This window comes from Ictidomys tridecemlineatus, chromosome 2 (genome assembly GCF_052094955.1).
Source record: "Ictidomys tridecemlineatus isolate mIctTri1 chromosome 2, mIctTri1.hap1, whole genome shotgun sequence".
Classification (NCBI taxonomy): domain Eukaryota; kingdom Metazoa; phylum Chordata; class Mammalia; order Rodentia; family Sciuridae; genus Ictidomys; species Ictidomys tridecemlineatus.
The window spans coordinates 209,968,707-209,986,122 of NC_135478.1; the positions used below are offsets into that span (position 1 = coordinate 209,968,707).

The window sequence follows — 17,416 nt, forward strand, 5'->3', positions numbered from 1 at the left end:
TTTTGGGGGACACCTCACATCCAAACCGTAACACATATTCTTTGCAAGAGGTAGAATTTGGTTTTATCTGAATACTTAGGGTACCATTCAAAGAGACTGTGGGAATATTCAAAAGGTTCACATATACCATTCCAATGGTGCAAGAAGATGGGACTCCTAAAGTCCAGGATTTCCCCAGACAGCATCCAATGAACCAAATCTTTCCTGAACTCTCTCCTCCCCAGATGTTCAGTTAAAACTACTGTTTCCTGGGTCTCATTCTCTCCAAGCCCTAAACTTTGCCAGGAGACAGTTAATATAGCAAGTGAATATGTGCTTATTTTTTAATGGATATTAATAATGTAATATAATGTAATTAATGTTCAGACAATTATAATTATCATAATTAACATATAGACAACATATGTGCACCTTGTGTTATACTTGTAGATTTGTTAAAAGACTTCTAGAAACAATGAGCACCTCAAAGATGAGCATGATTTTAATGGTGAGAATTACAGGCAGGAGGGATACGGGAAAGAAAAAATATTCCCGAGTAGGCAGAACTTTGGGCTGAATCCTTATACCCTATATCAATGCTGCCTTTCAAAACTCCTTCAAAGTCTGAGTCCAGTCTCTCTTCATGGTCTCATCTTCCACTTGACCTCTTCTTATGTTTCTTCTGACCATTCCTAGCATTTGAATCCCTCTGCATGGAGACCCATGCTCCTCCTTAACCAGCTATGCCAGTCACTTCTACGTGCAACACAGAGCACCCCTCTTCCTTCCTACAGTACTTTATTTGTACCTTCATGTTAGCACTTACCACAGTAATGTCACTTTTTGAAATCCCAATATATTAAAAAGCATCTGGGGTATATGAGGTATGGCACAAAATTTTTCTCCTGAATAAAAGTTATAATTCTTGTGTCTGATTTTGACAGGGAGAGCTAATGCTCTCAATGAGTATAGGATCACTGAGGGTAGGGACTTGTATTTCTGCATTTTCAATTCTGACAGAATTTGAAGAACAATGACTAAGTTCTTCTAAGGAAAGTTGTCACAGTCATACCTTTTAAAAAATAAATAGATGGCACTGAGCTTTATACTGGGCCAAGAAGTCAAACAAATGGGGACAGGTTGTCGAATTCAACGATTGAAAAGAACTCCCAAGAGAGAGGAGTGATGAGATCAGTCTCTTGGCAAAAATTAAACGTCTCAAACTCAATTCTTTAGAAAATCCCTCCAACCCAATGCCGCACTATCAACCCCAAACCAGGAATGGTGTGCAAGGCAGCAAAACCTTTGCTTCCCTGCTTCTCGTGCACTAACCCAGATGTCTGAAAGATACATTCCACACCCAGTCGTGTCATTTACCCTTTCAATGTTTATTATATTGGAGAAACTCGATCATGAAAAGAAAAGAACTGGCTCATGATGAGTAGCACCCAATGAGCTGTAATGGAGGTGTTAGGAATGCAAATCAGCAAGGCCTGATGCAGGAAGCAGCAGCATCTGGGCGTGCAGCTTGCAAAGTAATGAGACTGTGATGAGGCACTGGCACCTTCTTTGATCACTTCATCTTGTTCAAGAGCTCTGCTGGGGAAACCAAGGTGAGAGGCACTGACCCCCTGCCCACAGCCTGCACGAGTGCAAACAATGGGAAAGGATCAGAGACTGGTCCCCTTCTCACTTTTCCTCCTTGCCAACACACCCCCTTTACCAGAACTAATAGCTTCCTAGTTGGGGGCCCAGCAGAAAGCAGGCTGAGCAGGCTTCTACCATATGAAATGTCGTGTCTGAACATGTCGACAGTAATTGGCAATTCATTTTTCATCCTGAAAGCAGAAACAGGTGTATGCTACCTTCGAAATCCCAATCAGAAACCACACTGAATGCATCTCTCAGGCAGACAGCTTTGTTGAGATCTATGCCAGTGGCAGGCTGGTGGACATCTGAGTCTCCATTAGATGGATCCATCTCACAAATAGATATTTTCATTTGGGTAGTTGCAGAAACACAAAAGAAAAAAAAAATAGAAAAAAAAACGAGGAGCAAATGGCATGCTTAAAACAAAGAATCTCACCACACAACAGTAGACCTGGGTCTTTCTTGTATAAATACTGTAATTAGCAAATAGCTGACTTCTTTGTGCTTGTGAGATCCCTACAATGCATGTTTAACATACTGAATAAGGAGGGGTCAGTCCTTGAAAAGGAGTATAAAGCAGATGTATCACTGCAGAGTATTTCCTGCCAGCTTCATCCAGAAATGCTAGCTGAGGTGACTGGTGAAACAGGGCCAAGAGCAAGAACTTTCCTTAATGAGCACATCTATCAATTTTCAAGGGACGCAGTTGATTACAGCATTTAGACTTACATATGCACAAAAGGAATGAGGCAATTTAACTGTTGGCCACTGAATAAGAACACACATAAAATAACTTAAGGCAGCCATGTGAGCAAGTTGGGGATGGTTGAGGCTGCTTGGCGACACTTTAACATATGAACATGTGTGCTTTCATTTCAACATGTAGGGAAGGGCCAAGATGCAGGCTTTTACAAGTTTTCAAGCATTCTGCCAGGACTCAATAAATAGTATGAACAAACTGCTGCCTAAGATTATTATGTTAAAAACCTACCAAGAGCTACTTATTTACAAATACTGCTTTCAAAATCTCCTTATCAAAAACAACTTACCAAACTTAACCAGGCCTACCTCCAAAGCTCCAGGCTAAACAGCAGGAGAATACAATAGGCAAATGGAATTTAGTAAAAGGGAAAAAGATTAATTCCTAACAAATAAAAGCAAGATGTATTCCTATTTCTATAGTAATGAAAAACACTGAATGAAGAGCCCAGACATTGAGATAAGGGATTCAAATTCTAATGAAAAAAATATGACTGTGGATAGAATTAGAAATCGTATGTTTAAGATTGTGATAAAACTGAAATATTTGATCTCGGGCAAAATACTGTTGGAAATTAGAAATTCCCAGTATTTTCTCTAATTAAAATTAATTAATAATTAAGGGCATTTAGAGTATAATTAATATACAACAAAATGCCCTGATCTTAGGTGTTCATATTGTATTAAAAGTCACGTATACTTGTGTAACTATCACTCAGAATGCTAAAGACTACTGACTAGTCTTTGCTAATGACTCCAAAAATTTATTTGTGTCCCTTTCCAATCAATTTCCCCTCTATCCTCACCAACCACTTTCAGATTTCTATATAAATGGAAACAGTCACACAGTACTGTTGTTAATTATCTTGTTGAAAATGAGGAAGAAATGATAGCATTTGAAATGGGCTCACCAAAGGAAGGGATAACATAACTCAATAGAGATGAGCCTACACAATATCCCAGAGATTATCTTGAGAGCTACCATTTTTATGGGTAGATGACTTCTTTGCTACAATTTTTAACCACGCTCAAGTCTTAAGCTGGTTACCTTTGTAAATTTGACACAAGGACAGAATTTAAAATCTACCTCTACAAGTCTTCCTGGACAATAATGTGGCAGGTCAGTCAGACAATAATTAACTCTAATTGCCCCCCCTGCAACTTCACTGCTTTCTATCTGTAGCTGAACGGCACTCAAAAAGCAAAATAATGTTTCCTTATCTTTTAAAGCATCAAAAGAAAAATGATAGAAATTATTTCCATCTGAAGTCTTGAAAAAGTAAATGAACTCTGGTTGGAATCAGCAAGAGGAAAAATTCAGTAGTTCCAGTTAGAAATAACTTTTGAGAACTATAAGCCATGCAGTTAATTACTCAAATAAGGATCGATACATGAATTCCAAAATATCATGTACCCTAGAACTCAAAATGTTCTCATTTAATATATTATGATATAAGGAAAGAAACAAGTTATCATTTTGGCAGAATCTTCATTTATCTAACTAACAGGGTACAATTAATATTTCATATAACATGTAGGGCATGCTAGATTCTTAATGGATTGTATTGATTAAGAAAGAAAGTTCAATGCTAATGTTCCTGTAGGGGAAAACAGAACAATTTGTTATCTCACAAAGAAGGAATCATAATCGTGAATTCAGGAGCTTAGGGCCATGAACCTGAGGAAGCAACAAGACTGGTTTTGATCCTTTACATGTAATACATAAAGAGACTACATTAAAGGAAAAGAAGACACCCAGAGCCACCCTGACAAATCCCAAATGCCAAGGCGGGGACAGGGAAGAGTATTCCAGGTCACAGTTCTGTTACAGGATGCAGATAATCCACCTGGACCTTCACAGCACATTTGCCACTTGAGATATCTTCATTCACTATATTGAAGGGATCAGAATGTTTCTACAGTGATCTTCCCCATCTTGGAACCAAGTGCAGATGTTCATGAGATGGCAGTAGTTTGTATTTGTCCTTTTTTTTTTTTTTTTTTTGCAGGAAAAGACAATAATGTGTGGTCCTAGTTCACAGTTCTGCTCCTGACCTTTTTAGTTTTATATTGCAATCAGGTTTGCCATATTGCTCTACCCCATCCTGCAGGACACCACTGAATTGGTGGAATGCTGTGGGGAAGCAGTTGGAAAGTAAGAGAAATAATGCAGATGGAAGTCAAACTCTCAAGAGTTAATAACATTTCTTAGCATTTACTTCTATTACATTAGAAAAGAGTATGTAAATTAAGTATAGAGATGCAACCTAAAAAATAAAAAGAAGCTATTCAACCAGACAGATCTTATTGAAAGAGTTCCAATCTTAGAAGGGGAGAAAAAGTATCAATCATCTAAGGTTTCATGACAAATGTAAGAAGTTCTAAATGTTTAACATAAGAAACATTGTCAAATATTGGTGCGTTCCAAAACAGGCCCCACTGTACTTGGAACTAATATGGTGCTGGGGGAACCATCCAACCAACCAACCAACCAATCAACAACCACTCAACCAACTGACCAATCAACAACCACCCGCCCCACCAACAACTATCTAACCAATCAACCAAGCAATTAACAACCAACCAACCAAATAACCAAATTCATAGCTTGAGAACTGACTTTAGAAGCCTGATGAGATTCAGAAGAAACCATCTAAAACACACCTCGAGGTTGCCACTGTCTTAGAGTTGAATAAAACAACTTATGACCACCTTTTTAGATAAGGATCATTGAAAACTTTCTGTTGGTCACTCTTAAACCTTTTCATTTTACATGCCCTAAAGAGGAAACATATATATTATGATGGAAGATACAATAAATAACCTGCTGGAATTGGTTGTTCTATATAACCAAATCTGTTTCAGTCTAATGTACATTCGTTATTATTAGTTTCATACAAAAAGTACAAATATCTTTTTTCAATTTCAGAATTAAAATCCTCCTCTATGGTCCAGAGGGCATGAATTATTATGGAGGTCAACTGGTAACCTGATGTTTAGGAAACAAAAAACAAGAAACAACCTGAATTTCTCAAAAGGCCACTGTAACCAAGAAGCTCATGCACAAAGGTACAGGTCTATTTACTTTATCTAGAATTTTGCCCCTTCACTTACTCTCTAACTGAATAATCAAGATGTTACTTGGCTCCAAGGACCACAGGGAATAAAATGTCACCATTGCAGCTGCTATATTTCCTGCTCACAGCCCTTCAAATTAAAAAAGGGGGAAGAAAGGCCCAATACAAATGCAGAATTTAATTAGTTAGTAAAAGCCCAAATCCTTGCCTCAAGCCTTGTTCTTCCCGTAATATCGCATTCTTTTCTTCTTGTGTAAACTTTTCATTATGAAGGAGACATCTTTATAATACAATAACTCTAGTTATAATGTAACTGCTGGTAACATAACTCCTGCATTAGAAAAGGCAGCATGTTCAAGTAATGTTGTTTTAATATAATTTGTGTTCAGCAGAAACCAAGTCAACTTGGTCATTTAGAATTTGATCAATGTGAATTAGTGTCTTACTGAGATAAACCATTTGATCATTTCAAAACTGATCAATGAGAATCAGAGATAAAACATTTATCATGTATGTTTGGTATATTAGATCCATTCACGCCACACTACGGGTAGGTTATAAGTAGACATCAATAAGTGTTAGAGACGATGTGCAGGCTACCTGTCAGCTGCAGATATAAATACGCATAAAACAGTATATAATGTTAATCCTTTTGATAAGGCAAGTTATTCAATAAGGCAGCTGGCATCATTGAAAAACCACAAAAGCTCAACTTCAGAAAAACTAGATAGAACAGCACAGAGCAACTCACTAGCTCAAACTTCTGAAAAAAACTTTTAATTAAAAGTTTAGGCAGAAAGGTAAGTAACATAAATTTACCTGTCTGAACTTCTAGAAGAGACTTAAGACTATTAATCAGAGTAAACTTTGTACCTGCAGTCCAATTAGTTCTATTAATCTAATATTTCCAAATTGAAGTCACATTGACATTTGGGCACGCTGGCTTATACATCTAACAGAATTATAAATTTGCCAGTCAAAACCTTATTTAATTATTTTACAGCCAATTAAGCAGGATCTTTAAGCACTGTTGCTTACAACTGTCCAAAATCCACACTTTAATTATGGTGAACAGGAGAAACACCTGCTGATACTCTTGGTATGTCATCCTCAGGTTCACAAATTCATTCATGGTGCACACCTATTACAATCCAACACCAAAAAAGGAAATTAAACAGTAAAGTGCCCCCCAGGAAAAAAAAAAAAAAGAACAAGGACATTTGAAAGTTAAAGGGTTTTTACACAGAAAAAAGAAAGGACTTTGAACACATAGTAATGCAATACTTAAAAAGTCCATTTCTTCTGTACACAGCATTCCCTAAGTCCTCTCTAGTCACCCGCACCACACCTACAGGGCAACTGATCTTTAAATACTTTCTACGGATAACCCAAGTGTCTTCCCATGAGCCTACATTTATGTCAGGTTCCTACAACTTCCATCAAGGACAAAAGTGAAAATTTGACACACCGTGGACCATTACCCGCATTCATGTACAGTTTCATAAAATCATACTTCTTTACAAGTACTTCATCTTTCAAAGAAACTGAAGCCAAGTTGGAAAGTTCAATAACCAATGAAAGCAACTCAAAAATATTTCCAGAGATCTATGTCACTTTCCATACATATTTTTTTTTCTTTTATGGAAGGTAGAAATCGGTCACTTGATTACCTAAATGACAGCATGGAATGAAATATCAACTGTTGCTAAAATGCTTTCCTCATGTTTGATATTATATTGTCTTTACAACGTTTATATTGCCTTTAAAGAAGTTTGTCTCTTTGATACTTGCTTTTCACTTGCTGGATATTTGCTTTCATAGTTTAAAGACAATCAGCCTGTGCATGAACACTGGTAATATTTCCTTTCTATACATATTGTTCCAATCCTCCCAGAGTCAACTGTGATGCTGACAGGAAACAGGGCCCCACAGCATGGTGACGACTTTGCTGCCACACACCTCTTATGAGCAATACTGTCACGAGTGCTTTATGTACTCGTAATCCTGGCTGCAGTGTGGACTCCCTAAGGGTCCAGACTCCTTCTAATGTTCCATTTGCAGGTTTAATAGCATCTAGATTTTGTATGGAAACAAATACAGAAATTTCTCCTATGGCACCTAGTTTTATAACTTGAGTTGACATAATAATAAAACCTAACATTTACTTTGTGCCAGATCTGTGCTACGAACTCTAAATAGCTTCTTTTTTTTTTCCCTTTGTGGTGCTGGGGATTGAACTCAGGGCTTCAAGCAGGCTAGCCAAGCACTCTACCACTAAGCTACATCCCCAGCCCCAGGGAACATGATTTAATGTAATATTTTAATTAATAAAATATATATAAAATATATATAAATTTTATAAAGCAAAATAGAAAGATTAATAGAGAGCATAGTTTTCATTCAACTGAACTATAACGTGGCACAATAACACATAACTAGGAACCAGCACTGCAAGGTGTTCTATTTATTGATAATGACAAAAGAGTGATAAATGTGATACAAAGTGTTGATAATGATTGTTTTAGTTAGATTAGGAAAAAAATACGTATTTCTTCAGATTGAAAACTGGATGTAAAAATGTGCTGAATTTGTCAGTACATTTTATACCTAAAATCTCAAAGCTATTATGGGAAAAAGTTCCTGTAGAAAAATAAAAAGTACAAACTCTAATTTCAAGTCCTTTCATTCTCACTAAAATATTGATAAATGATATTTTGATAATTTAATATTAATTAGGGCTATAACTACTCCATCATAGTACAACTCTGGGTTTTTTAAAAGATTTTCATTTAAAAAGTCTGTCTTCCTCTTGTTTTTTCTATGATGAACAGTAAGTTCATGTTAGTAAGACCCTGCTTGCTTTCTCCATAGATGAATATTCAGAATACAGCAGGGGACATGTCACATAGGTGCTTCTATCAATAAATGATGTGTGGATGAAGTAGGGAAAAAAAACTCATTAACTTTAAAGTGCTTAAATGGTCTAATACTACCAAAACTATAAACCGAGGAACTGAAGTCTGAGTAAATATTTTAAGTACCCTTAAAGGAATTTGTTATCCCATGTATGTATGATATATCAAAGTATATAAGTGCATTCTACTGTCATGTATAACTAATTAAAACAAATAAAAATAAAAAAATAAAATGTTTCTGAAATAAAAAAAAAAAAAGAATTTGTTAGCTATCCTGGTAGGATGCACCAATGTGACTGGTGTTAGTCCTGTGTAGTTGCAAATATTCTTGGTTTTCTTTCCTTTTATGGTGATTTTGGGTGACCCCCTACAGCTGTATAATAGTGCCCTTGAAACTGCAATTTTAAAAGCTTCCATCTCCTGAAGCCAAAGATGTACCCCAATGAATCCTATTTTCCATCAGATAAAATTAACTACATCCTCTTCAAAATATCTCAGAGCTTGCTGCCGAAGAGCGACTATGAGTGCAATTCAAGGAGGTCAGAGATCTTCAAGGTGAAGCTACAGGTAGTAAGCTGGTTGTGCAGATGGGAGACAGGGAAATATACTGACACACCTCAGACCATTACTTCATTCATGTACACTCTTGGCAGGGCAAGACAGTTCCGTTACACAATAGAAATACTATAGTATCCTGCCTTATGTAAGACTAAGGGTTATGATTATCTGAGACAGCCAAATTTCTAAGAAGAAACAAAGTTCTACTAAAAGATCTTTGACTTCATAGATGGCAAGCATCTTACAGCCAATGTGCCATCACTTCACAGATGTGAAGCTAACATGTTCACTGCAAATCAAAATATGACTTTCTACAAAGCTCGGGCTAGCAGGCAGAAGTTGGGGGTTGCAGGGAAGGATATTAGTACAAAGAAAGTGCTTTCTAAAACACTGGCTCTTTTTTTTTTTTTTTTTTTTTCAGTGCTAAGGATAGAACCCAGGATCTCATGCAAGGGCTAAGCAAGTGCTCTACCACTGAGCTACGTCACCAGGCCAAAACACTAGCTCTTGACAGTCCCTTAGTGTGTGAACACTGGGTTGCCATTTGTACTGGGGTTAGCCAGACAGCAGTGTGAGAGCGCAGTGCTCAAGACTGCCTTCACTTCTGATACCAACAGCAAGCTTAGAAGGGTTCACAGATCACCCTAAGGTTCAATAATTTGCTAAAATTCATATGTCTCATAGAGAACTATTAACTTACAGTCATGGATTCAGGGGAATAATACAGGAAATTAGCAAAAATTGTCTGGAATATGCAACACTTCCATTGTCCCCAGGACCTTGCACCAGTGTGTGAAAATATGCACGGAGTACTGTCAGCCAGGGTAGCTCACCATATACAGAATTGTACTGGGGCCTCATTATTGACTGATCAATTGCCCGCATGATTCAGTCTTCAGCACTCCCACTCTCCAACACACTGGCTAAGGGGCCCACCAGGAGCAACAACTTCTATCGATAGGGAAATTCCAAAGGTCACCTTGTGGGAGCCTGGTAGAAAACCCAGACTTCTTTTTGGTAAGGCCAAATCCCTACTACACAGTTTAGCCAGATCAAAACAGCATCTTAGAAAGAATATTATCTGGGGCTGTGGATGTAGCTCAATGGTAAGCTTGCCTAGCATTTGTGAGGCTCTGGGTTCGATCCTCAGCACCACATAAAAATAAGATAAAGATATAAAAAATACAATAGCGTTAAAAAAGAATATTATCTTTAAAAGATAAGAAAGAATGATGCTATTGAGGTTTTGTTTAAGATCAAGTCTAATCTATAGGCCCACATTTGTCTTGTAAAAGATAAGCCACCAGAATATATACTTTGGTGTTCCCTGTGACTTCTCATTCTCTAGTAGTCTAGCCCAGGCTGAATGACATGGCAGCTGGTCAGGGCTTCAAGAAAGATTTTTCTCATCTAAAACCAAACTTATCTCTCTCTGTAAAATCCACTTTCCACTAAATTTTCCAACCAGCTAAGCTCTTATTTTTTTTTGTTCTTTCGCCTCTTCTACGCAGACACTATGGATTGAATTGCGTCTTTCCTTCCAGTTCATATGCTTATGCCTGGTACCTCAAAATGTGACTATTTGAAGAGTCTTTAAAGAATTAATGTAAGTTAAAATGAGCTCATAAGGGTGGACTGTAGTCCACTATTATCCTTCTGAAAAAAATAAAAAGAACAGAACATAGACATTCATAGGAAGCCACACAGGGAAAAGAGAGCCATCGACAAGCTCTGCAGAGAGGACTCAGAAAAAATCCAACCTTGCCAACACTTAGATCTCAGACCTCTAGCCTCCAGACTTGGGAGAAAACAAATGTGTGACTGAAGTTATGCAGTCGTGGTACTCTGCAGCCTGGCAGGCTAATGTACCAGTCAAGCTCTAATTCACATCCGTGGAAGTCAGATTTTTATTGCTGTGACCAAAATGCCTGACATGAAACCACCTGAAAGGAGGAAGGATTTATTTTGGCTCATGGTCTCTGAGGTTTCAGTCCATGGTCAGACGACTCCATGGCTTTGGGCCTAAGGTGAGGCAGAACGTCATGGAGGAAGGGCACAGTGGAAGAAAGTTGCTCAGTTCATGGCAGCTGGGAAGCAAGAAAGAGGGGAGCAAGGAAAAAACATCGTCCCCAAGGGCACACCGGCAGGGCCTACTCCTCCAGCCACACTCTACCTCCCTACCTTCTCACCACCTCCTGGTAGTCGCTGTAAATTATGAATCCATCAGATAGATGAATCCACTGATAGGTCAAAGCCCTCGTGATCCAATCATTTTCTAAAAGCCCCGCCTCTGAACATTGGTGCACTTGGACCAAGTCTCAACACACGACCTTTGGGAGACATTTGAGATAGGATGTCCAATCTTTCAATGACTGCTGCTGCTGCACCAGCTCTCTTCTCTTCCACTGGCAGAGCCCTCCCACGTGGCACTCCTGGCTCTCATTTCTCATACCTCCAACCAAACTCACCTCCAGGGTCAGACTACCCTGCCTACAGGAACATAGACATCAGGGCATTCACCAAGCAAACGCTTTCCAGTACTTTCTGCTAAAAGAAGACCAAATTCCTAGCCCAGCAGCTAATGAATGACCCTAGTGACCTCGCCAGCTGTATCTTGACTGATCTCTCAGAGTCACACCATTGATCTTCACTAAAGTTGTCACCTACCACCTATAGAGCGTGATTTTCCTCCTGAATCTCTTTCCCTTCCACCTACTCAATACTTTTTTTCAAGCCTCACCAAATACCATCTTCTTTATGAAGACTTCATGGATCATTTGTAGTTAGAATCGATCTCTGATTTATCTCAAATTTTAGTTATTTTCATAGTTATGATCTTATAATGAAGAAACACACAGGGTGAAAAGTCAAAGGTTCTCATAGCACACAGTTTAAAAGATATTACAAAACTTAAAAATTATAGTGAATATGTTTTATTTCTTTCTTTTGGTAGTAGTGCTGGGGATTAAATCTAGGGCTTCATTCATGCTGGGCAAGTGATCTACCACTCAGCTATACCCCCACTTCTAGAGACCTTTTAATATCAAATCTATACCCAATTCTATATTCAAATTCTTAAGATCTCACATTAACCTTTAAGGGTGGTATTTGTGATGCAATCTTCTCCCTACTACTGCTAAAAGAGATAATTTACTAAGGAAGACTAAAGATTTTTATCTGTTTAAATATACCTCAAAGCACCTTTTAAAAGCAAATCTAGTTTTAATCAACATTAAAGTAACACTAATATCCATTACCACAGAAATTGTACTGTTGCAGAATCTAATAACTCCACCTTAGGGTTTAATCATTTTATCAAATACTTATAAACATGTGCAAGGAAGGAGGTCAGAGCCCAATGTAATCTTTCAACTAAACCTGTCACAACACCTTTTTTGCTTCACTAATTTGCACATGTGCAACTAACAGGTTTATACAATGGAGTCATTTATACACTTAGGATAATCTGAATGATGTCTTCTTACCTACTGTGAGAACTGGCAGTAAAGAGAACATATAAGGCTATGGGTCATGGACACTTTGATCCATCAATTACAGAACATTCATTTAGACATCCCAAGGATTAATAGAGGTAGCAATTTAATATCACCTCATAATCAAGGGCAAGGTAAAATCTATGATTTAAATGCTTTCAAGGTACATGTAAAGAAATAAAAATAGTTTAAATATGAGAAAGGCGTATATCCAAATTTGGACATGCCTATCATTTTACTACACAAAAACGAATGGCTTCCATTAATAGAGGTAGCAATTTAACATCAATTTAAGGCGTTCTACCTTAAATATTATTCCCAATGAAAATTGTATTACCATTGCTTTTGATTTCCCCTTAGTTTACAGAGTGGATGGAGGTGTAACAAGCTTTTATCAAGTGCCCTTCAGTTGTACCTGAATTCAAGAACAGCAGATAACAAGACCCATCTTGCACACCCCCAGACAGTGCTACCTAACAAACTATCTTCTGTTCAAACAGCAATGAAATTATTCTTTCATCCTGTTAAGAATAGTAAATGATCATAGGAGGATTAAAAACTTACTTGAACTTCGCTTCTACCTCTTCAGCAGCCTTCTGATATTGCTCAGTGGTGACTTTGTAGAACTCTGAGCTCTGTGGACAAAGATGGATAATAGAGTGTTCATTACCCAGGAGGACAAAATGTGTGAAAGACTTACAATTTCCCAAAACAAAAACAAATCATAAAACCTTATTTCAGCTGCTGAAGTATGGAAGGATTTCTTGTACTAAGTTGCATGGATACTTTTAGAAATGCATGGAAGGCTATTTGTTTAAATAACATACTGGTTGATACATAGATTTCAATTACAGAACCAAATTTCATAGTTATAATTTGTCATTATTTAATCTCCATAAGAAAATTCCTAGCATATTTTTGAAAGACTACTTAGATCTGTCATATTTGGAATCTACCATGGCAAGATCAAAGGACGTTTGAGATGAAATTTGCCTATTATTCCATTAGAGTTCCAACTAGGATGTTAGAGGATTATTTCTTTTACACAACATTTTGGCCTCAAAGTGAATTCTTTATGAATAAATTTTTTTTTTTCAATCACCTCCATATGACCAAAAGAGCATTGACATTCAGAACCATCATTAGGAATGAGAGGGCAGACTTAGGTAACATTAATTTAAAAAATGTTTCCTCTTATATGAACATGTAAGCAACACAAACCAAATTGCAATGGTAAAATAATGCCTTTCCTAGGGCAGCTGACTAGCTACTTTGAAACCAATCTTACCAATCTTAGAGGTGGCCTAAATGACCCCACCAGCCCTCAGACTCAATGAAATATCCTGCCAAATACACGGCAGTGCTAAAGAACACAGTACAATACAGTGGTCTATTGTGTGCCTTCATTCCTTAATCACTCAGGTTTCACGTGCATGGCTTGGGGTAGATTATTTTTTAATAAATCATTGTTGGTTGGTGAGAAAATGAAAATGAAATCCACTTCACACCAGCGACCCCTTTGCATTTAACAATCTGGGTTGTCCAATGACAGTCACATCCAGGTTTCTAGGATGTAGATAAAATCAATAGGTATGTGATTAGACAGCAGATGCAGGGTGGCTGGAGCCATAGACAGGTCACCATTTGAGATGATGAATGGCTTTCTATCAACCTATAGTCCCCTACGATGCTAACATTTACTATAATCTTATTTGGGTTACTATTTATCTTTCTTGCACCTGATCAATAAAGATGAACAGAACAGTTGTAAGGATCGATTGTAATTTTTTATCATTTTCAAGCACAAAGGTGCATTTCTGACATGAAGACAATATTCGAAGTATACTGCTTCTGCATTTTTAAAAATTGCAATTTGAGTGATCAACTGCACCAGTCTATATGCTGAGAGGTTTTAATTCATCTGTTGGTCTAAAGCTATCAAAAAGTCATTTGTCTTCTCAGATATTTTAACTTCAGGTTATGTCACATTTTCCTATCTGTTTCACTTATTAGGTTTTTTTCCTTTAAAATACACACCAGTCATGACATGTTCTTTTGCAATGTTTAAGCTTTCTTTTGAACTTTTTTTTTTTTTTTTAAACAATGAGGGCAGCAAAAAAAGGCAGTTACTAATCTATCACTAACAATGACAAGGAACTCCCAAATTACTATGATTAACTGTCAAGTGGGCATTATGTTACTGAATTATCTATTAAAATGCTGGCAAAGCAATAACATCTTGATTAATACTTTCACTTATTTTAAGAAACTATAACATCTGGACAGAATGGGGTTGAAAGATCTGGTTTCTGGTTCTTTTCTGTGACCTTGAGTAGGTCTTTTTCCCCCAACCCCCACCTCACTTCCTTTCCAGGGTTCTTAGCCTGTAAATATGGATGGTAATATTAGCCCTACTTAACTCTATCCAAACTGTTGTAGAAATCAAATAAGATAAACAAGAAAGCTGTGAAAACTGTTAACTGTTTTGAGTACGATCAACATCCAAATAAAATAATTTTACAAGAAAATAACTAATTTGGGTAATTCCACTCTGGGTACAAATTCTAACTGACCAAAAGGTAAATATGACATTTCTAACAAGAATGATGCACAGAGTAAGGGTTTGCCATAATAAGGTGAGCTCTCCTCTCGTTCCATTATGCCAAATGCAGGTAACATTATTACTGAATGTGTCAAAATTTCCCCTAGGATGTTAAAACACAAAAGACCAGTACACCCACAGCCTGCAAACTTAGCATATAAACTTCAAATTAAAGTCTGAGACTTTATTTAGGCTCCATTTTTCAACCTCAGTGACCAGTTTCCCATGCTGCATAAATCTTCCTCACAATGAGAATTCCTCGGGAGGCAGCACCATATGAATAAAATACGAAGGGAATAAACAGAAACATACTCAAGACACGTAGGCGGACCGTGTCTGATCCACTCAAATAATTTCTTATTCATTCAACATTAGGTCCTTATTATCCAAATAACATCCATTTTGGGAAATTAAACCCTGAACAAGTTTTTCCATCTTATATGAGAGGAAAGAAAAACAGTCATAATGAAAGGCCATGGGGGCCAAGTTAAAAATTACAGATGGTGTTTTTCAAGTTCAGAAAGAACAGAGATCTCCTTTGGCCTCAGAAAACACTTATAGGCACCACCTATTCAAAATGAAAAGACCCCCAACATAGCTGCCAATGGGAGAATGGATAAATTTGCACCGTGGAAATTTGTAGAGAAAAGGAATCAAATATATGTGTGTGTGTGTATATGTGTGTGTGTGTGTGTGTATACGGATATTTTATACACATACATATAAGTATACACACACACACACACACACATACACGGTGGGTTGAAGAAATATGGTAGGATGCAATCTATGTCAAGTTTAGAAAAGTGCAAAATAAAACACAAGGATACTAATGACAAATTTCACTGGCTTATATGTAGTGGTAGAAGGGGACCAGAAGGGCAGACTGCTATGAAGGAAACACAGGGGAGGTTTCACTACAGCATTGTAACATCCCCTAAAATAAGGTATTGGTGCAGCTAGTTGTTACACTGGTTTTAAACATTTCATAATACATAAATAATTTGTCTTACCCCATCCCTGCCAGCCACAAAGGAGCTAATAACAGCAGCAAATGATTGGTTGGACTATGATATAAAAAGCTGGAAGAAGATAGATGCTGAAGACGTTGGCAGTGCAGAGATTTTATATGTTCTTGAAAACTAAGCCACTGGGTGCACATGAAGAAACAAATGTATTTTTTTCCAGCTTTTCATTGTGAAATAGTTTTTAGACTTACAGAAAAGGGGCAAAAAATAGTAGCGGGTCCCTACGTATCATTCAGCTTTCCCTCATGCCAACATCTCAGTCATGCTACAATGACCTAGAGTGATAACAATGATACATACTTGAACTCGTAGTTGTAGTATCTGGTATGCACTAAACCACAGACTCCAGAGTTTTCCATTAGTGCTCCTCTTCTATTCTGGGATCTAATCCTGGATCCTGGTTAGCATGGAGTTGTCTTGGCTGCTCAGTCTCCTCTAACCTGTGGCAGTTCTCAGTCTTTTCTTATCTTGGCACTTCTGAAGAATTCGGGTCTGGTTATTTTGTAGAATATTTTGCAATTTAGGCTTGTCTGAGGTTTCCTCATGGTTCGGCCGAGTTCACGCATACTAGGGAAGAATACCACAGAAGGAATGTGCCCTTCAGGGGCTCCATGATGTTGATAGATCTTTTTACTGATGTTGACCTTAATCACTTGATTATGGTGGTGTCCACAGGGTTTTTCCACAGCACAGTTACAATTTTTCCTTTGATATCTTGTAGGAGATACTTTGAGTCGTGCAAATATCCTGTGGCTCCTCAAAGTTTGGTCCATCACTTTTCTGTACCCACCAGTAAGTCCCGCCTGCAACCATAATGATCCCGTAATGTTCTGATGGTGCATATTCTTTTGTGGTGCTGGGGATGGAACCCAGGGCCTTGCGTATGCTAGACAAGCACTCTACCACTGAGCCACATCCCCAGCCTGTGCACTTATTTTTAAGTAACATCACTGCATACCTTATTGATATATAATGACAATCTTCATTTACTTTTGCACTTGATAATGAAAGCTATGTAGCTTTATATTAAGTCTTTAGAAATAAAATTTTCCAAGAGTGGGTAGCCGTCCTAATGACCCCCACAGTGTGATTATAAATTATGGAATGGGAGATAAAGGAGGCCCAACTCTTGCCCTACTGTATTGTGAAGCTTTGGGTAAAGGCCTATGGCCCAACTGCGTAAGGGGTACTTTTGGACCTTACCAAACTGCAGTCCTGGGTAACACCCTCAATCTCTGGGGCCAAGAAGTTGCATTTTTAAATATTTCAGATGATTCTCAATACCCACTAAATCTGACAACTAATGGGCTTTCAGAACAATGAAAGAAGAATGTACTATTTAACTTGCCATTCA

At 37.6% G+C, this 17,416-nt stretch overlaps 1 protein-coding gene across 3 annotated transcripts in view; it reads right to left on the reverse strand.

Moving 5' to 3' along the window:
- The window catches only part of Chchd3 (coiled-coil-helix-coiled-coil-helix domain containing 3), a 267,688-nt gene that overhangs the window by 37,700 nt on the left and 212,572 nt on the right, over nucleotides 1-17,416 (reverse strand). For all 3 annotated transcript variants that reach the window (XM_040291411.2, XM_021730373.3, XM_005331087.4), the window contains one exon: nucleotides 12,997-13,067. In XM_040291411.2, coding sequence (XP_040147345.2) covers nucleotides 12,997-13,067 — 71 coding nt within the window. The remainder of the gene's footprint in view (nucleotides 1-12,996; nucleotides 13,068-17,416) is intronic.